The 22,540-nt window shown below is 40.4% G+C and overlaps 1 protein-coding gene across 1 annotated transcript; it reads left to right on the top strand.

Annotated features, from left to right (window-relative positions):
• The first annotated feature begins 212 nt into the window (after nt 1–212).
• LOC146660313 (moesin a) lies at nt 213–20,413 on the top strand. The gene is made up of 13 exons (XM_085420109.1): nt 213–489; nt 12,122–12,205; nt 12,513–12,608; nt 12,743–13,017; nt 13,110–13,193; nt 13,978–14,124; nt 14,206–14,302; nt 14,403–14,566; nt 14,797–14,927; nt 15,032–15,192; nt 15,283–15,375; nt 16,464–16,688; nt 18,151–20,413. Exons 1-13 carry the CDS (start codon nt 478–480, stop codon nt 18,313–18,315), a joined length of 1,734 nt encoding a protein of 577 aa, XP_085276235.1. The 5' UTR covers nt 213–477; the 3' UTR covers nt 18,316–20,413.
• Nucleotides 20,414–22,540: the final 2,127 nt, after the last annotated feature.

Here is a 22,540-nt window from a genome sequence, read left to right as displayed (position 1 = left end):
ATCCCAGCACACTGGTCGTCGTTTAAATAAAAGACTCATATAAAGAATGGTATTTAACGTGGCCTGTCTGCTAAAAGTGAGAGTGCTGGGAAACTTTTTTGACTGAGACAGTGAACCGCAGCCATGATGATGCGACTACTGCAGGCGGAGTCTGCTGCTGGCCTGAACCTCTTTTTCACTCCGCTGTCCTGTCATCGGGTTGGGTGTGGTTTGCAGGGTACCGTTAGCAGGAAATCCAGCTCGAGTCCATTTTACTTTAAGGCGAAACAAAGGAAAAACACCCCCCACTCGCGTAGGGTCGAAAATAGCTCTTCGCAGTCCAACGGAAAAAAGTGAGGTTTTGTTTCCTCGAGACGGGAAAGCGTTTGGTTGGCGCCGTTGTTCTGATGGGAAAAAGTTTTCTCCTGGTTTAGCAAACTGCTCTTTTTATTTAATAACTTCATAGAAAGCCTGAGCCGGACGTGAAAGAAAAGAAAGATGCCGAAAACGGTAAGGCTGAAAAGTACATTTATGTTGTTATGTCAGAAGCTACTTTGCCTTTTCTGTCTCTTTTTCAGTACGCGATTTTAATTAGGTGTGGGTGTTTCGCGTTGTTATTCACTAACAACAGTAAGATAAACTAAAGTGCATGTCCGATGGGTTTTACCGTGTTTAAAAATCTTTCGCATCCTTTCAAACTCACCCGAGGATTACTGTGGTACTTTCCGTTAGGTGTGTGCGCGTGCGCGCTTCCTACCCTGTGTTCACTAAAATTAGCGCCTTAAATCAAATCATTCATTCAGGGTGGAAGCCGCGTGCTATTAAAATGCTCTAGAGTTGTATATTTAGGCTTAAATTATACTTTTTATACTGTTTTTCTGCGGAGGTGTATCCTGGACTAGCAGCGAGCTAGTCCTTCTCAGGCCTCCCTCTCAGTCAGCTCTTAAGGATTTGAACTGTCAGCCAGGCCAGCTGTTATGGTCAAAACAGGAGCAAATGGAGGCAAATCTGCAAACGGCTAGGAGGCAAAAGAGGAGACACAGAGAGCTTTTTTAATGCTACATTGCGAAGGTTATTAAATAAAGGCAAAAATAACTGCTCTTGAAATGAAGGAGCACTCACAGATTTGTGCTGGTACTGGTGGAGCTCTGAACAAAGAAAATAAGGGGGTCCAGACCTACAGCATTATAAAAGGCACAGCCCAATATTCCCGTGGATGCCTTTATCAGTGGACAAAAGAATTGAATGCGGTTTCAAACTCATCGGTTCTGCTCGGCTGGGTGAAGGTGTGTGGGGCTTTGACTCAGTGAAATGCTTTCTGAATGAAGAAGATAACAAAGAAGCTGCTGAATCTGTGTGCAGTCATTCTTCTTATCTGCACATTGTCCTGAGATACCCACGTGCACATTCTGAATGTAAAAGGGACATGATGCTACTAAAAGATTCACACATGACCAATGAGAAGGTGATCGGCATTATATAGCCTACAGAGTGATTCACATTTCACAGTGCAGATGCTGTAATTCATCGTAGTGCTATCATGTTTATCCCCAGATTGTGTGTCAGATTTTTATAAATAATAAACTATTATTTTACAGATTGGTTAATATAATACTGGATTAGTTTTATAGCTACTACCTGAGTATGATACCAAATTTATCACCTTTTACTAGTCATATATTATATTCAGGCCGGAAACATTCAATGTTACAAAGGAGAGAAAAAAAGCCTCCAAGTCTCGTACCTGCTTTCTTCCTACAGTATTGTTTCTGCTCGTACTTCCTTGATATTTTTCCAAGTTGTCAACCAGAAAAAAATGTCAAGCATCCTGGCATTAAAAAGCCTTCACTACCCTCTTCTTCCCCAGAGGAATTCGTCTAATATCAGCATGTTTTGTTTTGTTTTTTCTTTTCTGCATGGAGGCATTTTTGGCACAACCAATCACTAGTTACTAGCATTTACTTAAATGGTATAATCAACACTTTCATTTATCAGGTGGTCAGGGAAGCAAAAATTACATTTAGTGTACCAGTCTTGAAAATGTATCTAGTCACCTCCCAAAGACCCATTGTGAGGAAAAAATGTTTCTCTTGAGTCACTACATAACTATTGAATTTCAATTGTATATTAGCAAAAAAAAATCAAACATTTTTTTAATGTTTTTTTTCTGCACATACATTTACTTACACTACTGATTATAACCCAAGTGCAGTTTGTAATAAATGTAGTTCAACTAAGAGCTTGCGTCCCACACAGACACAGATATTTGTCTTTGAAGTTGTTTCCTATAATGAATTGTTTACTTGCCATGCATTTTAGTCCATTGCTAAGTATCAGCGTCTGTCTGCAGAGTGCAGCTGGGATGTTGTTAACCTCAGCAAAACCAGAGCCGTGTTTAAAGTAGCTGCTTTTGCAGTCACCAGTGGGAACCTCAAACACCTCAAAAGCACCTAAATGATAGTTACTGTCAAATCAGAAGAACACATTTTTGTCATGCTGTCAGTTAGAAAAAAGTAAACCAGTTGTTGGTCAGGAAGAAGCAGCAACATTTTCTCAAAATAAACAGCAGATTGTGGGGTTTTTATATTCATTAATGAACAGCACGCGTTGTGCTGCCACTGCCAAAAGTATAATCATTGGAACTATAAGAAAATATATTCTATTCTATTTGTGTAGATGGAGTAAACCCTGTATGCACAGTAGCACAAAGGTGAACAGGTGCAATGGTTAAAACTCAGATGTGTGACACTCATCGGTTCATTTCCTTTCTCGTTAGCTAAAGGTGCTATGCAAAGATGCAATAGATGAGGAGCATTAAAAAAGGAAGTTAGATAAACTGATTCAGCAAATCAAGCAACTCTGTATCCAGCAAAAGTAAAAGTCATGTCCCCACCAAGCTGCCTCTGGGATTCATAGATCGTTTTAAATTACCTGTTTTTTTTTTAACCTAGTTTTTCAGACAGTTTATTTTTCCGGTGTTCAAGTTACATTTAATAAAGCTTAATGTCACTCAAAAGCAATAATTATTGCGAAGCTCAGCCTTTACAGGACTCCTTTTGGCAGTCCTTCAGTTTCCCTAGGAAGTCGTGTTATGACTCAAGGTTTCTGTACTTACATCAGTTCCTTTCTGGTAATTTCCTCGCCTGCAGCCTTATATGGACTTTCACATCACAGTCTGGCTGATCTCCTCCCTGCTTTCCTTCGCATGGTCTTCAGATACCATGCCCCACTTTAGATTGCACTACAGCAGTGCAAAACCCTTTCTCAGAATTTTTCTGCATGTCTGTTGTTGCCACAGTTTTTTTGTTGTTCTTAGTTCCTAATGCAGCTCTGTTATTACACTGATTTTGTTTATGTGCTGCTGTTACATGGAATTGCAGCTTTTTGTCTGCTTTATCAAGAAGGTAACAGTAGCTTAAAATTATTTTTTAAATAGGCTGTATTTTCAGAAGCACAAAACAATTATCAGCTTTATTGCTAGAATTTCACCCCATGTTGTTACAAAGCAAAGGATTTTCCCACTCATGCAACCCCATGACGGTTGGTTCACTTACTTTCCTACCTGTTTTTTTCAACGCTAGAACCATTTCAGAGCTGGTACACTTTTTCATGTTAACTCCTTAGACTCAAGAAATGCACATATGGGCAGCTGTTACCACATAAAAATTAAGCATAACTTACCATTTTAGCTCGAATTGCAGGAATGATGACAGATCTAGCTTTCTCCTTGGAATGATCACATTTTTAACAAGCGTGTCTATGGAGACGTGGCAAATGGAAAGACCTGGAAGTATGCAAGTAGCAGGAGATTAAATATGGGGCTGTGGTGCACATAGCAGAGCAGATTAACAGTGTAGAGGTAGAGCTGGTGGACAAACTGCAATCAAAAGTTCACTTTTTAAAGGTTTCTCTTTGAAAGCTGTGGCAAATATCAAAGATCTGAACGTAAGTACTTTGTTGCTGGTCATGTAGTGTTCTGATTTGACATCCTTAATACTGTATTTGTTGTTGCTTATGAGCTAGCATTGGTTCTCAATAGACCAGTTTGATCTTATGCTGATTATTTGGTTAGCTTTGCCTCAGCTGACAACTGATAATTTAGTTTATTTTAGAACCACCCTGCTGACCTGCTAATGTATTAGCTTATTTGGATCTACACAAAGACGGACAAATCATAATTCCACACAAGGTGAACAGGTAGCATAGCAGTTCTACTGTACAGTGGCAACTTTCAGGACTTAACATTAGTCATCTGAAAAGATGTCAGGAATGGAAAATTTGTACTGCACTTTGACACATATTAACACCTCCATGCTATTGCCTAATCTCTGCACGTCTACATGGCTCTAACAATGTGCCAGAGAATACCTGACAAAGAAGACAAGTATGCATAAAACATACTTTAATCAGTTGGTGCTTGGGATTTCTTATTATTGGATATTTTTTAGAGCAGACGGTAAATTCCATGATTGGCTCAGACAGATGTCACTCAGCAGTTTCACCAGAAGCAGCAAAACTAACAAGACTCTGTTCCAGTTTGCTTGCGCCGACATTTTAAAAATCAAATAAACAGTGGTCGTGGGAAACGGCTCTAAAAGACCCAAACTTGAGTGTGTTTGTGTGTGCGTGTTTGTACTCTCCCCTGGTTAGAAAGAAGAAACACGATCCTTTTTTTTCGACCCTCCTCTTCCTGTGACAGAGTTTGAATTTCTTTCGTTTAATGCTAATACCCGTAAGCACACAGTAAACCCAAAATAACCAGAAAAGAAGACTTGGTGACATTAACAATGAAGATACCCTTAAGGTTGTAATGAGGATTCAATTTTAAACTTATAATGGAGCTAAATTATTTCCATTTTCCTGTTAACTAACTGCAAACTCTAGTCAGAGAGTCATATGCTTATCATCTTGCCCACAAGTTTTTTTTTTTAATTTTCCACGCTTTGAGCGATAACATAACGAGATGTTAATTGTGAATCGCACAGGAAGTGGAAGTCATGACATTTTCGCACATTTTACCATGTCAAATGTCGCTTTAAACAACCTGAACTGTTAATGTTCCGTGTTTGTTGTAATAGAACCAGATTCAAAGCTTTTGTTCGTTCAGAATGAGCAATTGATCAATTCATATTAGCATATCTGATGGAAGTGAGAGCATTTATAGCCATTTGGTAAAACTAAAATGTCTCTCATGCTTGAGTAAAGAAGGAAAAAATGCATTTCACCTGAATGGATTGGAATCTGAATTGCACTCTGGTTACCCCTGACATCCTCAGTTTATCTGTCAGATACACCAAACTGTAAATCGGGTTGCGGTGGAGCCAGCAGTAGCGTTTCTCTGGCAACCAAGAGGATGCTTTGTTAAGCAGTTGTTGACTTTAGATGCTGACATTGTGTGACTCTCATGCATGGCATGACTCAGATGTATGACTCAGAATTATCAATGTGCAGTTGCTATGGTTATTGGGGTAAACACTGAAAGAATGGCATGTTCTGATGCATGTTTCTCGTTGTTATAAATCAGTTGTAAAATAAGCCAGGCTTATCGTACACTCTGATAGTGACCTTCTTTAAAAACCCCTCTGCTCTTTCACGTCAAAGAACTGTTAGTCCAGAGCCTAGCTCATTCCTACTTGTTCCAGGAACCACTTAGGATTATCTTCTTTATCGTCTCAGCTTGTATTGGACAGATTGTAGTTGTGAGCAACACATGGAGATAACTCTTGTGTGGGAATGTAAGGCAGAAGTTGAATTCTGGCACGTCAGTGGGGCTGTATCTAAAGATTAAATTTACTGAAGCTCTCTTGTGACTTGAAACCTTACAGGGTTAAACTAGCTGGCACTTAGTTTTTTTTTTTCTTTAAAATAAGTAATTGCAGTTATTGCAAATAGGGCTGCCGCAAACGATTATTTTGATAGTCGACTAGTCACAGATTATTTTTGCGATTAGTCGACAAATCAGATCATGCATCCGTTGGACGTAAAATGTACAGTTTATTGCACCAGCATGCATCTGCTCTTAAATAACTATCATTAGCTTACAGCTTTAAGTGTTTAAGGTATGTGCTAACTAAAAATAAAGGCAAGATGATAATTTATTAAATTTGAATGAAATCTGCAGATTGTTTCGGTGAAGTTTAATAAACTCAGCCATCTGCTCCTTGCTATCTAAAATATAACAGAACACCGGAGTATATTCTGGAGAATCTCACACTTCTGATAATCAATAATATACGGAGCCCCGCAGGGGACATGGGAGGGGAAAAAAATTAGGGAGAAAAAAAAAATTAAGACTGACTTTTGCGAGATCTCGCAAAACAAACTCGGGATCTCGCAAAAGTATTGCGAGATCTCGCAAAAGCTTTAGCCGCATTCTTCGGAGGCCGCCAGCTCGAAGCCGACCGGGAGGTCGAGGCACGATGTGCCGGGAAAGCGGTGTTCCTCCCGGCTGTAGTAGGTCTCGACCTCCCGTTAGCTTCGAGCTAGTGGGTGTCAGATCTCCAAAAACGTCGGAGCACTTTTGCAAATATGTGATGTCTTGTAAACCGAGCAGGTATCTGACGTTTACACAACTACATTCACGCCTCAAAATATCTTAAAAGTGTATTTTGTGACCCAGAAAGAGTAATATTACAACTAAGTAGCTGCCGCCATTGTTGGAATTCAACTTTCGCGAGAAAGTTTTGCGAGATCCCGAGTTAGTTTTGCGAGATCCCGAGTTTGTTTTGCGAGATCTCGCAAAAGGTTTGCGAGATCCCGAGTTTGTTTTGCGAGATCTCGCAAAAGTTCGTCTTAATTTTTTTTTTTCTCCCTAATTTTTTTTTCCTCCCATGTCCCCTGCGGGGCTCCGTAATAATACAAAAAAAAGCCAAACAATAACATTTTTAAGTTATCTAAGTGACTTATATATCATGTTTAACCTGAGTAGTGAAAGAGGGCGTTGCGTTTGAAAACGATTTGCCCGGAGTCCGGTGTTCTCACCGGCTCTAGTGAGCCTTGCCCCCGGCTAGCTATCCAGCTGGTGGGTAACAGACGTCTCCGAAAACGTCGGAGCGCTTTTCAAAATATGTGGTGTCTTGATAAACTGAGCAGATATTTGAAGTTTACACAGTTACATTCTCGCCCGAAAACATGTTAAACGTTTATTTTGTGACCCAGAAAGAGTAATATTAAAACTAACTATCTGCCGCCATTGTTGGAAACTGAGCAGGGCCGCGCTATGAATTCTGGGACATAGCTTCTTCTTCTTCTTCGGGGTTTAACTGCAGCTGGCATCCTTGTACATGCAGTGCTGCCATCTTCTGTTTCAGTCCGTTATTACACTCTTAAATCCTACTACTTATTCCTGCGTCTTTTGCGAGCTTACAAAGCTTCAAACGAGGCGTCAACTATTAAATTAGCTGTCGACGATTTTGATAGTCGACGTAATCGTGACTAGTTGACTAATCGTGGCAGCCCTAATTGCAGCAAATGCTCTCCGGTGACCTCTGTTTCTGCTGGTTTAGTAACATGTTTGTTAAATCGAAATTGAATATACAGAGGGGATTTAAAAAAGATTTTGCTAAGGAAGCTTGATGAACCTAGAAAAATTAGTGACAGACTGCTTGCATCACTGTGTCTTCACTCAATATTTAACACCACGTTTAATTTAGTTTTCATCAGTTTTGCTTCCTCTTACTGACAAGGCAACCCAGATGTTTGGCCCCAGTTAACTTTCAGGTTAACTGCTCATCACCCCATTGCCATTCAGTGGCTGTACAATTGTAAGACACGTGCACACTTTTTACTTATGATAGTTGCGTCCTTTTTTTTTTTTTATTCTTTGTGGTTAGTGCAGCTTTCTGTATTCAGTAAGCCCAACAGCTCTCACCTGCTACGTGCGTTTTCAGCATTATAGTTAGCTTGGTACAGTTTGAACAAACATGCCATTAAGATGAAATTAGTGAAAAAATTGCAGACTTTTAGGATTACCGTGACATTTCTGATAACTAAATTATATTCAGCCTCAATCAAACTCATTATTTGCTCACAAAAGTGAATGTTAGACCCACTAAACATCACAATGTTGGCATTGTCACCCTTAGCATATGTGTATCCTGATAATTCTTTGTTAAATAACTAATATTGTGTTGTGAGTCCAGCATGGCTTGAACAGTTGTTGGTAAGTCAAGGCATTAGACCTTTGATTTGAGTCTGGAAAAGAATTATTTTTGTAAGATAAGAGATAAGATAAGATAGAACTTTATTAATCCCTCGGGTGGGTTCCTCTGGGAAATTCGATTTCCAAAAAAGCACAGCACCGACAGAAGTTACAGAGTTACAGAATATTATATATATATATACACACACACACACACATATATATAATACAGAGACAATATAAATAAAATATACGAAGGGGATAAATAGAATAAATAGGAATAAAAAATAAAAATACAAGTGAATTGCACATTTCAAGTATTGAGGTCTATTGCACTGTTGACTATTTACAAAAGTATTGCACAAAAGGTATTGCACAGTGAGGTGAAGAGGCACTACAGCTTAGTTGTTACCCCCTCCTTTGTCCTCCTGTTTCCCCTCCCTCTCCCCTCCAGAGAGGAGTTAAACAGTTTGATGGCGTGTGGGACAAAGGAGTTTTTAAGTCTGTTAGTTCTTGTCTTTGGGAGAAGCAACCTGTCACTGAACAGACTCTTCTGGTTGTTAATGGCCGTGTGCAGAGGATGCCTGGCATTGTCCATAATGTCCATCAGTTTCTTTAATGTCCTTTTCTCTGCCACTGTCACCAGAGTGTCCAGCTTCATGCCGACCACAGAGCTAGCCTTCCTGATCAGTTTCTCCAGCCTGGATGAGTCCTTCTTTGCTGTGCTGCTCCCCCAGCACACCACAGCATAGAAAAGTACTCCAGCAACCACTGACTGGTAAAACATCCTCAGGAGCTTCCTGCAGATGTTAAAAGACCTCAGCCTCCTGAGGAAGTACAGTCGGCTTTGTGCTTTTTTATACAGGTGCTCTGTGTTGCATGACCAGTCCAGTTTATTGTCCACCCACAGCCCGAGGTACTTGTACTTGTTGACCACCTCCACCTCCTCCCCCTCTATCTGAACCGGCAGTGGACCTGCTCTAGACCTCCCGAAGTCCACAACCAGTTCCTTAGTCTTTGAGGTGTTGAGTTGCAGGTGGTTTGTGTGACTCCATGCGACAAAGTTCCTCACCAGACTTCTGTACTCCTCTTCCTGATCATCCCAGATACACCCCATGATGGCTGTGTCGTCTGCAAACTTCTGAATGTGGCATAATTCAGAGTTGTAGCAGAAGTCAGAGGTGTACAGGGTGAAGAGAAGAGGGGACAGCACAGTTCCCTGTGGTGCTCCTGTCCTGCTGACCACTGTGTCAGACGTGATGTCCTTCAGCCTGACGTGCTGTGGTCTGTCGGTGAGGTAGTCGGAGATCCAAGCGACCAGGCAGGGGTCCACCTCCATCCTGTTCAGTTTTTCCTGAAGCATACAGGGCCGGATGGTATTAAAGGCACTGGAAAAGTCAAGAAACAGGATCCTGACCGTGCCTTTTCCCCCATCCAGGTGTGAGTGGGCTCTGTGTAGGAGGTACAGGATGGCATCCTCCACTCCGACACCCGCCTTGTATGCAAACTGTAGTGGGTCCTGGGCATGTTGTACCTGTGGTCGGAGGAGGTTGAGGAAGAGCCGCTCTAGAGTCTTCATAAGATGTGACGTCAGTGCCACCGGTCGGAAGTCATTCAGCTCATTGGGCCGGTTGTTTTTGGGGACCGGGACGATGCAGGATGTCTTCCATAGGGCGGGCACTCTCCCCAGTCGCAGACTGAGGTTGAAGACTCGTTGTAGCGGCTCCCCAAGTTCAGCAGCACACGCCTTTAGCATCCTAGGACACACCTTGTCTGGGCCTGCTGCCTTTCTGGGGCAAAGCTTCCTCAGTTGTCTCCTGACCTGATCCACTGTGACACTGGGAGATGTTTGGGAGGGGGGGAGGGGGGGAGATGTCTTGCTGCTGAGAGAGGGATTGGAGGAGGGGGGTGTCATGGTGTCAGGAAGGGGGGGAAGCGAGGGAGGTAGGAGAGTGGGGATTGGACTCTGTAGTGAAGGTGAGGGTGAGGGTGGGGGGGTTGTGGGCTGGTCAAACCTGTTGAAGAAGTTGTTGAGTTCGTTTGCCTTCTCCACAGTCCCCCCCACTGTGCTTTTCTTGGTGTTGTGGCCATTCAGCTGTGGTATTACATTAAAACAAATATAAATAAAATAACACAGATTAACTCATACGTTTCAGACAGTCAGTGAAGTGGCAGATTGTTATAAGCAGCTTCACATGACATACAGTAAAGCTTTAAACAAGTCAGTCATCAAATACACCCATGTGACAAAATCGGTCACAGATGTGTTTCTCAATGTGAAATGTACGAGTTTGGGATTTTATTCTTGCAGTATCGCTTTGGTGCGATTAAAAAAAGAGCTAAGAGAAAGTCATGGAAACATGGCACGTGGGCCAGAACAGGGTGTTTTTCAGCATGTGCTAATAATAGTGTGTTAAGTGTTTTTGAGCCCTGGCCATGAGAGACACACCCTAACTAGGCAGAAAATGTATAAGCGTAGTTCCCTTTTCTTGCAAGATTAACTATTTTGATTCAGGAAATGAAACTGCTTAGACACCATCAGGGTGGCCACAAACTGAACTCTTATCTGCTCAAATATAAAAAAGTGTATCGCCTAAAGTTCATAACTGGAAGCTTAACAACTCCTGTGTCTAGACGATTCTAGACTGCAGTGTTGGCATTCAGAGTGGGCCCAGATTTAAGGTTTCTCCTCAGCTCTTAACTGCCTGGGATGGCAGGAAGTGACAGTGGGGCAAGTGTCCTGAGCAGTAAATAGGGTCCTGCTGACATGGATGGGAAAGAACGCAACTCTAATCAACCCCGCAACTAGGAAATAATACATACCATTGTTGTTCAGGGCAGGCGTGGGCCTCTGCCTGCACAGTTATTTCCCAATAGACATGCATGCTGGTGTTTCTTTTTTCTTTTTCTTTTTTTCCTAGTCTCTAAGAGGGCACAATAAATGAGGGATTCCTGCACAGCCTACTGAGTACATACTTTTTTCTTTTTCTTTTCTTGCCACCTTCTGAGCAAGCTTTTCCAAAGAAAAGGTTAAATAAATGTGTTCAACTTCAGACATGATTTTGTAAGACACAGATATAACAATTTGTCTAACTAAGGCGTGCCTCGTTTACTGAATAACCCAGGGTAGCAAAGTGTGATACCTGAAAAAGAGATCGAGCTAAAGTTCTGTCTACAAACCGATCTTGTTAAATCCTGCTACACCAGACAGGTTGTCTGATGCATGACAGGATGTGCACATCTCTCATGAGAGCTCAGTGTTTAACAGTCATGCCTCACAGGGCCCGACCACCAAAGGATGTGGTTACTTCCTGTAGATAAGTTCTTGACTGAGACAGAGCCAGATTGGTACATTCGTCGTAACCCTGAGATGCAGTCTTTTCTAAATTTCAGAATAAAATAGTAAAAAGGTAATTGGACTGCAGTGTTACTTTGTTCTCCAGCAGGACTGGGAGATGTGTGCACACTTTTATTGCAGGCACATTTAATGAATTCTACAAGAGTGCCACACATTTTGAGATGCTACACTTGTTAAAGATGGTCGCCATTAAATGGTTTGCATAGAATGACACAGTTTTTAATGCACGAGAGCTTATATATTGCATAGAGTTTGCTTTTTATTGTTCGGTAAAGACCGTATATTAACACAGAGGGGTTTCTAAATCAAATGAGCGAGTACCTTTTGACAGTGGGAAGGAAAAACTCGCTTTTAACAGGAAGAAGGCTCCAGCAGATCCAGGCTCAGGGAGGGGCAGCTGTCTGCCACGACCTGTTGGGAGTGAGGGGAGGGAGACAGGTTAATAATAACTAATGATTAAATGCAGAGTCTCATAATGTTTAAGAGAAGAACAGAAGATCTAGTTTTGTCTATTCTCTATTTACCAAGAAATGATATGGTACAATCATTTCAATGATACAATGATAGTACAATGATAGTCAAAATACTGTCTTTTTTTATTTGCATATTTGAAAAAGTTTTTTTTCCTTTCCTCTGTTCCTCAGATTAGCGTAAGAGTCACCACTATGGATGCCGAACTGGAGTTCGCCATTCAGCCCAATACAACAGGAAAGCAACTCTTTGACCAGGTATGAGAAACTGTTTCCTCTAGCCAGCACTTAAGTTACCATTAAACATAAATGATGACTCTTTGATGAGTACTGTGGTGGGGTTTAGTACTCCTATTTCTGGAAAATGCCGGGAGATTATTATATATTATTATTATATATTATTTTCATGGCTATTAATTTTTTTTTATTTTTGGCTGATGATAAAAACAATACATTTGAAATTAGGAAAGCAGTAAATCTTTGTGGCTGAAACCCCTTAAATAACAGAATAAAACAAGGGAATTATATTTCATATTTTTATTTTTGTTGCTGTTTTTATTTAAAGGTTGTGAAAACCATCGGCCTACGAGAGGTTTGGTACTTTGGACTCCAGTACCAGGACACAAAGGGTTTCTCTACTTGGCTGAAGCTCAATAAGAAGGTGAGCTCCTCAGTACTCAGTACACTTCATTCACTGGGCCGTCTTTTTTCAAGCATGAACTGCGCTTTTTGATCTCGAGTCCACAAACAGAAGCATAACCTCTACCCTCTCACCCGTGTCGGATCATATTTTAGGTAACAGCCCAGGATGTGAGGAAGGAAAGCCCGCTGCTGTTTAAATTCCGTGCCAAGTTCTTCCCCGAGGATGTCTCAGAGGAGTTAATCCAGGATGCCACACAGCGGCTATTCTTCCTGCAGGTAAAGGAGGGAATCTTAAATGATGACATCTACTGCCCTCCAGAGACAGCGGTCCTTCTGGCCTCCTACGCGGTGCAGGCCAAGTATGCCGACTACAATAAGGAAGTCCACAAACCAGGCTATTTGAGCAGTGAACACCTGCTTCCGCAAAGGTAACGTGGGCTTTATTGCCACTTCAATATGCAGGTTCACGTGAAACATTCCTGACATGTTTCTTTGACACTTGGGCCTCTCATGTTCTCAGAGTCCTGGATCAGCACAAGCTCAACAAGGAACAGTGGGAAGAGAGGATTCAAGTGTGGCATGAAGAGCACAAGGGCATGATGAGGTGATCAGCGACACACGTGTTCCCCAGCACACACACAAACACGTGAAAGAGAGGACGGTTGCCTAAAATATGGATATTTGTGAAATTATTGCATCTCTGGGGATGTGAAAATGTGTAGCTTAAACTTTCCATTATCATTGTGCACACTTATTTTTTCTGCCACTTGACTACAATGTAGTCTTCAGTGACTACATTAGGGTAGCCACAGCTTATATACACACTTCATAACCTACTAAAACATAAGACTGTTGAGGAAGTTATTCCTAGTTGAATTACCTTGTTGTTCTCTGTTGCTACAGTTTCTTCCCTCTTCTGTCATTTCCGTGAATTTGAGATAGAGCTAACTGAGAGTGTGTTACCACGGCCTTTGTGTTGACTCACAGGTGCTCTGAAAGTTTGTTACTGGCCTTGAGTCACTGCAGTTTGTTGATCTGAGTACTGTTTGTGCCACTGACATTTTTAGTATATGCTTTATTGAAGACAGTAGTGAATGTCCTTTATTGGCTTCCATATGTGTTTCATCAGTCAGGTTAGCTTGTCGTAGATAAACAGTAAACACAGCCTAGATTCATTATATGTTTCCCCAGTTGCTCTGTTGATCAGTTAAGTTTCATAGTTCAGGTAAGGTTAAAAAAGAGGTATAACCCGCTCAACCACACATCCTGAAAGCTCTGCATTTGAGCTTTGGCCTCTGCAGCCGGTTAGAACAGTGCAAACAGCACGCCACGCTCTGACTGTGAATTCTTCTTTTAGCAAAAGTTAAAGACGTCTTATTTGTCCACAGAGAGGAATCCATGATGGAGTATCTGAAAATTGCTCAGGACCTCGAGATGTACGGAGTCAATTACTTCAACATCAAAAATAAGAAGGGAACAGAGCTGTGGTTGGGAGTGGATGCTTTGGGTCTCAACATTTATGAACAAAATGATAAGTAAGTGTTTCCACAGAAGGGTTTGTGTTTCGCAAAAGGTACACTGTGCAGTGCTGACCAAGCATTTTTGTTCTCTTACAGAATGACGCCCAAAATTGGATTTCCATGGAGTGAAATAAGAAACATTTCCTTCAATGACAAGAAGTTTGTCATCAAACCAATTGACAAGAAAGCACCTGTATGTTAACATAATGTTATGTTATTTATATTTAAGAATAATATTAATAATAACATGTAACAATAAGACATTTTAAATGTCTCAAATGTTTCCATTGCAGGACTTTGTATTCTATGCTCCAAGGCTGCGCATCAACAAGCGTATTCTGGCTCTGTGCATGGGTAACCATGAGCTCTACATGCGCCGCCGCAAGCCCGACACTATTGAAGTGCAACAGATGAAGGCGCAGGCTCGGGAGGAGAAGAATCTCAAGAAGATGGAGAGGTAGGACCGAAATGGAACCAAACAAAAAAACCTACAAATATTTTACACATGGATTGTGTGAGTTCTGTTCCAAAGATGCAATAATAAATGCAGTCTGTTATAGGATATTGTAACAGTTATAGAAAGATTACTAGCTTTATTTTCAAATACTAAATAAAATGGGGTGATTATCTGCTCTGCTTTTGAAACATTTCCGTACAATCATCCTGTAACGATTTCGTTTTCATTAGAGCTGTGCTGGAAAATGAAAAGAAGAAAAGAGAACTTGCAGAGAAGGAAAAGGAAAAGATCGAAAAGGAGAAGGAGGAATTGATGGAGAGGTTAAAGCGGATCGAGGAGCAGACGAGAAAAGCTCAGCAAGGTGGGGAAGCTGTGAGAGTTCAAGAAAAGCTGCCTGTAATGAATGATGACAATGTTTTCCTCACATGATGTTTACCCTTAATTCTTGTGTGTGTGTGTCCACAGAGCTGGAGGAGCAAACGCAGAGGGCTCTGGAGTTGGAGCAGGAAAGGAAGCGTGCTCAGGAGGAGGCTGAACGCCTGGAGAGTGATCTTAAGAGTGCTGAGGATGCCAAGATGGCGCTGCTGCAGCAGTCAGAGAACCAGATGAAGAACCAGGAGCACCTGGTTAGTGTGTTAGCCAGTGTGATTAGACACTGACACTTAAAAAACTGCAATAATGTGTGTATTGATGCTTCAAATATGATGTTCTTTTAGGCCACAGAGCTGGCTGACCTGACTTCCAAGATTTCCCTGCTGGAGGATGCCAAGAAGAAAAAGGAAGAAGAAGCATTAGAGTGGCAGCAGAAGGTGTGGCTTGACTTTTCCGTAGTTTGCTATTCAAAACTGATAACATAAAAATATGCCAATATGCCAATAGTGGAAATGCTGTCTATATAGAAAACACGTTAACAGATATTTGCATATGCAGTTGCAGAACTCAGTTTGTTCTTCCTGGTTTTCTAGTTAAAACAAAAAACAAAAAAAAGGAAACTTGTGCTTTACTGCCATCTTGTGGTGAGAACTGATCTTTTGTGGTTCTGTAACTAGGATACTATGAAGACAGAAAAATATTATTTTAGTAATTTTGGAAATGTAATTGGAAAAGCAAAAAAAACGGATGGACAAAAAGTGAAAGGAAGAAGAAAAGATTCAACTGTTAGACTTAAAAGCCTTTTTGTTCATTGATAATCGAAGTCAGTGTAACTATGGCAGGAAGAAGTTAATCAGAGTTGTGCTGGTCACATTGCCCCTCCTCTGTGACATAGTCAGGACAGGCATTCCTGGGGTCTTTTTGTTGTGTGGGTTTGGGGGAGGGTTAAACTCTCCCAGCCTGCCTCTTGTCTTTTTTGGTAAAAAAAAATCCTGCGTGCCAGCCCTTTCTTTTTTTTCTTTTTCTTTTTTTTAGCCCATGTGACTCATGGTGTTTGTAGTGATGATGGATGTCTTTGTGTGAGGGAAATCCTGTTCACCCTTTTTAAACCATTGTGATTTTCTGCCTTGTAAAAACCAGTTGTGCAAACTGGTGGTTTCAGTATTGTGTGAATTTTTGGAAAAAATAGTAGTTGAAATTCCAGTCTTACTCATAGCTAGTTTTTGACTCATAGCGCCTCGGGTAAGAAGCACTCTGTTTTATATTGAATTTCCTGAAGGGATTTCCTAATAAAAATATCCAAGATATATAGCTTGGGTGGAGAGAAACCAAAACAGGAAACCAAGAGCCTGGCTATGGGTCATGTAGCATAGGTCTGCCTGTGCATTTCTCCTCTACTGCATGCTGTAGGAAAAATGGCAATACAGAAATATCAGTTAAGCTCCCCCCACTTTTGTCATTTTCATTAGACATTAAATAAGGGTAATTTCTAAAACACCTCACTTTTATTTCTACATTTGCTCAGGCTACAACAGTGCAGGAGGACCTGGAAAAGACCAAAGAAGAGCTTAAAAACAAAGTGATGGTACCTCAGGAGCCCCTAAACGCAGAGAACGAGCATGATGAGAATGATGAGAGCAGCGCCGAAGCCAGCGCCGAGTTAACAGGTGCTGCCACGTACAAGGACCGCAGCGAGGAGGAGAGAATGACTGAAGCTGAGAAGAACGAACGCTTACAGAAACATCTACTTGTAAGTCCTTGGAATTTTTTTAATAAACATTAAAACAATACAAATAATAAAGTGACAAAGTAAACGTTGTTCAAATAAAGTTGGTAGGCTGCCACTGTTTTTTGTCACGTTTCACTCTGGGACTGTAAGAGAAACATGACACACAAATTATTATATTTTCCTGTTAATGTAGAACATTTGGAAGCCAAGTTAGTTTTTACACTGTTTAATGCTTCAGTTTTGTTGAAATGGGAGCTTTACTGGCCTCTTGAACTTCCTCCCAAAGTGCTGTTCGGTGTTGTGAATGCCAAATACTTCAGCTGCTAGTGTGGGGAGGGGCTGCGTGCCTGCTTGTCTGTATTTGTGAAGCATTAAAGGGAAAGCAGTACTGTGTGAAGTTGTGTGTCAGATTGAGAAGGCGAAGCCAACACTTTTGGTACTGATACTGTTGCAAATGAGTATTTAATCCAGTATTTTCTAGTATTGATTAGTATCTAAGTATTTTTTTGGTTGTTTCTTTGACTACTGTTGACACAATTTTAAGTAGCTTTAGTCAACTAAAAATAAAGAATGCGCATAATTAAGTCATGCTACTAAAGCAGTCAGATGACTGTATGTAGATACGTGTATGTGTCATACAGCTTCATTATTACAGTCAGATGTAAAGATTTCATACATTTTTACCCTTAAAAATCGTGATTCAAATAGATTCAAACCAGTTTGTCATGCACAGCAGTCTTCCCAGGGTGGTCTGCTGTTTTTGAATGTTCAGTCAAAGTCCGCTTCTGACCACAGTGGTTCTGCATTTTATCGTGGAGTTGTAAACTTGTGAACTTGAGAATAAACATCAACTTCTGTAGAACCCAGAAAAAAGGAGCAAGGAAGGAAGTCCACAGTGTCGGAGCCTGAAGGTATCAGAGCAGGAGGGAAACTAGTAGCATGCTTCTCATTATTTTTAACTTTGATGGGGTTGAGCACTGGGAATTTGGTCACTCAGGGTCTGACAGATGCTGATTTCTACCATAACAATCTGAGATGTCTGTGGGAGCATCTTTAGAGAAATGCACTCATGGTTGCACTGTCTGATGGTGCCACAAGGCAAAAACAGGGATCAAAATATGCTGACAGAGGTGGCCTGCAGAAGGAAATGGGAGGATATAAATCAAATATAATTCTTTTTGATATTGTATTGGCAAAGTGAAGGAACATTATGATTACATCTCGTAAGAACACACAGTCAGCTAGGGATTCTTGTTTTAAAGTAGAATAATGAAGTTGATCCAGGTAAGAGTAATCCCCTCATTTAAGTCTGAATCCCTTTGAAAAACAGGTTTTAAAAAGCAGAAATAAGTGAGAATGTCAATTTTGAGCCAATTAAGTGACTTACTGGTTGATGCAAGAACATGGGTAAAACACCATGACATTACACAACGAGTCGCACATGTTAACTGTAATTTTATAATACTTGTACCCTTCTTTCCAGGCTTTAAGCTCAGAGCTGGCCAACGCCCGGGATGAGAGCAAGAAAACGGCAAATGACATCATTCATGCAGACAACATGCGAGCAGGACGTGACAAGTACAAGACCCTCAGGCAGATCCGGTCAGGAAACACCAAACAGCGTATCGATGAGTTTGAATGCATGTGATGTCTGCATTCACCAACGCAAAAGCCCACAGAGCTGGGCCTTTCTGCCTGGACTGCAGTCCTGCCTCACTTTAGCTGTTTTCTCTGTACCCAAATAAAGTCAGATCCACCAAATGACGTTGCTGCAAAAGCACAGCATGTTGTACAAATGTGGATCTGGAAGGTTCTGTTTGTTACCATTTCTTACTTTGAATTTTAGACAAGTCACTGGTTGAAAAGGGACATACTGTATTTTATTAGTACATTCCTCACTAGGGGTATGTGTAGCATATTAGTAACGGGCTCACGCCTCATTTCATGACACATTGAGCAAGCAACTTTTAGTTTGTTTTATCTCTTTCACATTTTTATATCATCATTTCTAAATAAAAGCTGTAGAAATCCATTTAATTTTGTGCCATTCACAAATCCAAATTGTGCCATAAGCCATTTGCACTTGATTCTTTACAGCAAGCTGGATATTTTTAATTTTTTTTTAGAAAAATAATGCTTTTCTGCAGTTTAAAATTAATTGCACTGCAATCTATACGAGCAAATGCAAATAATATAAATAAATTGTTTGTATGGAACAAAAAACAGCAGCAGTATTATTAATATTTTCTATCATTATTATTATTTTGAAAATTCACAGTTTATTTACTAATTTTACTGCGCTCAGAATCATCCAGCAGTTAAAAGTCACAGTATTTACAGCCTACTGGCAATGTGATATGAAGGATCTAAGGATTTTTGTCTTTTTTTTTTTTGCATTTTCAGTTCTACACTTTCAGCTGTGTGGCTGAAAGTGTAGAACTTGCTGTTGAAGCTTAAGCAAACAAATGTCTAACTGTGCCTAGAGACGGAATAAACTTGGTATGTCATTTGCAAATCTCATATGTTGTAACAATCCAGTTGTTTGAAGAATCCAAATTTAGTTTAACGTATACGCTGCAACTTGTTTTTTCCTCATGCTTAGACATCAAAAGAGAAGGTAGCACTGATATGCACATCTACATATGCTGACCTACATACGCTGAAGAAAGAAGCAAGGCTGAAATTTGACCTGCAAATTAAATCTGATTGAAATTTGTAGAAATTATCAGCTGCATTTAACCATTAAAATATTTTTTTAACCATCATCATCAAGTCTTTGCTCTTTTACTTATCACTGAGGATGTTTTTTGGTTATTATAGTGATTATTGTTTTACCCAGTACAGTAATGGTAATTGTAACTTGTGAAGTTGGCTTCTATTGTTAAACACATAGTCATCTGTAAAGGTGAAAGCTGTAGTTTAATCTTAAAACAAGCAATGCGTAAAATAAAACAATTTCGTCAGACATGCACTGGAAAAATCAGTTTACCTTTTTACAAGTGAGTCAAATTATACTGTCCCACATGGGCACATTCTCCGAAGCATGCATTTTTATATACTGTATGTATTTAATGACATTTGTGTGTTTTTGTATTTGGGATTTTTCAAATGTGATACAATTATGTAAGGTCTAAGAGAGACACACCTTAGGATATTTTTGTAATGTAGAAAACTAGGAGTACTTGTCAACAATACCTGTTTTCAAAGGAACAGCATTTTTTAAAGACAGCGTTTTGTAAGTGGAAGAACCAGATGGTACAGGACATTCTTTTAAGGGTGCGTTAAACCATTGAACCTTTTTTTTTAGAAATTAGTATTTGATTTCTTTTTCACATTTCAAATTAAGCCCAAATTTATTTTAGTGATAAATATTTCTGATTATTTTATTTTGATGTCTTTTAATGAAAGAAAAAAAGACACATTTTGATCAGCAGTGTAGTTTTACTTATTTTATGTGCCATGAAAACAGATCAAAGGATTGCTGCTACAGATTCCTTTACATGCCTTGAATAGTAACTTTTGTGATCCTTGCAGTTTGTGTTTTACCCCAAAGTTTGTGTGTTAGCAGCCTAATTTGAAATTTAGTCATCATAGGTGATAACTCATTAAAAGATGCTTGTCTTGTCTCAAAAAGGAAAATAATGTTGACTTATAAAACCATTGACAGACAGTGCCTTGCCCAGTTTGTTCATGAGATCTTGCTGCTTAAAGTCTTCCTTTCACCAATAAATGAAATTTAGAATAAAGCTTTTTGTCCTCTTGTGTTGTCATTTTTCCTTTTAAATGTTTTGTGTATCTTTAAACCGAATGCAGTTCATTATATACAGTGGGGCAAAAAAGTATTTAGTCAGCCACCGATTGTGCAAGTTCCCCCACCTAAAATGATGACAGAGGTCAGTAATTTGCACCAGAGGTACACTTCAACTGTGAGAGACAGAATGTGAAAAAAAAATCCATGAATCCACATGGTAGGATTTGTAAAGAATTTATTCATAAATCAGGGTGGAAAATAAGTATTTGGTCAATAACAAAAATACAACTCAATACTTTGTAACATAACCTTTGTTGGCAATAACAGAGGTCAAACGTTTACTATAGGTCTTTACCAGGTTTGCACACACAGTAGCTGATATTTTGGCCCATTCCTCCATGCAGATCTTCTCGAGAGCAGTGATGTTTTGGGGCTGTCGCCGAGCAACACGGACTTTCAACTCCCGCCACAGATTTTCTATGGGGTTGAGGTCTGGAGACTGGCTAGGCCACTCCAGGACTTTCAAATGCTTCTTACGGAGCCACTCCTTTGTTGCCCGGGCGGTGTGTTTTGGATCATTGTCATGTTGGAAGACCCAGCTTCGTTTCATCTTCAAAGTTCTCACTGATGGAAGGAGGTTTTGGCTCAAAATCTCACGATGCATGGCCCCATTCATTCTGTCCTTAACACGGATCAGTCGTCCTGTCCCCTTGGCAGAAAAACAGCCCCATAGCATGATGTTTCCACCCCCATGCTTCACAGTAGGTATGGTGTTCTTGGGATGCAACTCAGTATTCTTCTTCCTCCAAACACGACGAGTTGAGTTTATACCAAAAAGTTCTACTTTGGTTTCATCTGACCACATGACATTCTCCCAATCCTCTGCTGTATCATCCATGTGCTCTCTGGCAAACTTCAGACGGGCCTGGACATGCACTGGCTTCAGCAGCGGAACACGTCTGGCACTGCGGGATTTGATTCCCTGCCGTTGTAGTGTGTTACTGATGGTGACCTTTGTTACTTTGGTCCCAGCTCTCTGCAGGTCATTCACCAGCTCCCCCCGTGTGGTTCTGGGATCTTTGCTCACCGTTCTCATGATCATTTTGACCCCACGGGATGAGATCTTGCGTGGAGCCCCAGATCGAGGGAGATTATCAGTGGTCTTGTATGTCTTCCATTTTCTGATGATTGCTCCCACAGTTGATTTTTTCACACCAAGCTGCTTGTCTATTGTAGATTCACTCTTCCCAGTCTGGTGCAGGTCTACAATACTTTTCCTGGTGTCCTTCGAAAGCTCTTTGGTCTTGGCCATGGCGGAGTTTGGAGTCTGACTGTTTGAGGCTGTGGACAGGTGTCTTTTATACAGATGATGAGTTCAAACAGGTGCCATTCATACAGGTAACGAGTGGGGGACAGAAAAGCTTCTTACAGAAGACGTTACAGGTCTGTGAGAGCCAGAGATTTTCCTTGTTTGAGGTGACCAAATACTTATTTTCCACCCTAATTTACGAATAAATTCTTTACAAATCCTACCATGTGAATTCATGGATTTTTTTTTTTTTTTCACATTCTGTCTCTCACAGTTGAAGTGTACCTCTGGTGCAAATTACTGACCTCTGTCATCATTTTAGGTGGGGGAACTTGCACAATCGGTGGCTGACTAAATACTTTTTTGCCCCACTGTATAAAAAAAGTACAAAGGAACAAAACAAAAAGTAAATCTCAAGTGTGTCCACAAGGTGGCTTACAAACTGTGAGTTTCAGCCACATCACCGTTCTGCACCAAGGGTGACATGGCAGCAGTTCGAAAAGGATTAATTTTGTTCACACAAATTTTAGTGAAACATTTGATTACTGGATTATTATAAAGATCACATGAGTCTGTTTACATATCTGCACAATATGTTTAAATAATTAAAGAACTGTGTTTTAAACCAGAAGATTCTGGAGGTTATTATTTAATTTTTCACTCACTGAAATGTTTCCAAGAGTTGATTTTTACTGCTTAAAATAAAAAAGACTCAAATGCCACGTGTCACAATTTCAACATGGAGCATTCAGGCAAGCAAATAAACACCAATTTGCAGTTTCAACCTTTGAATGTGTGTGCAGAGTGCAGGAG

This window comes from Rhamphochromis longiceps, linkage group LG10 (assembly GCF_057381845.1).
Source record: "Rhamphochromis longiceps isolate RC_006_pf linkage group LG10, R_longiceps_female_GT1.1, whole genome shotgun sequence".
Taxonomy (NCBI): Eukaryota; Metazoa; Chordata; class Actinopteri; order Cichliformes; family Cichlidae; genus Rhamphochromis; species Rhamphochromis longiceps.
The sequence above is the reverse complement of the archived record's forward strand: the minus strand, read 5'-3'. Positions and strand labels throughout refer to the sequence as shown.

What these genes read in the sequence shown, in the direction of transcription:
- LOC146660313 (XM_085420109.1), top strand. An exon ending in GAACACCTGCTTCCGCAAAG is followed by an intron (nt 13,018 to 13,109) that starts GTAACGTGGGCT and finishes TCATGTTCTCAG; the next exon opens with AGTCCTGGATCAGCACAAGC. An exon ending in CAATTGACAAGAAAGCACCT is followed by an intron (nt 14,303 to 14,402) that starts GTATGTTAACAT and finishes TTTCCATTGCAG; the next exon opens with GACTTTGTATTCTATGCTCC.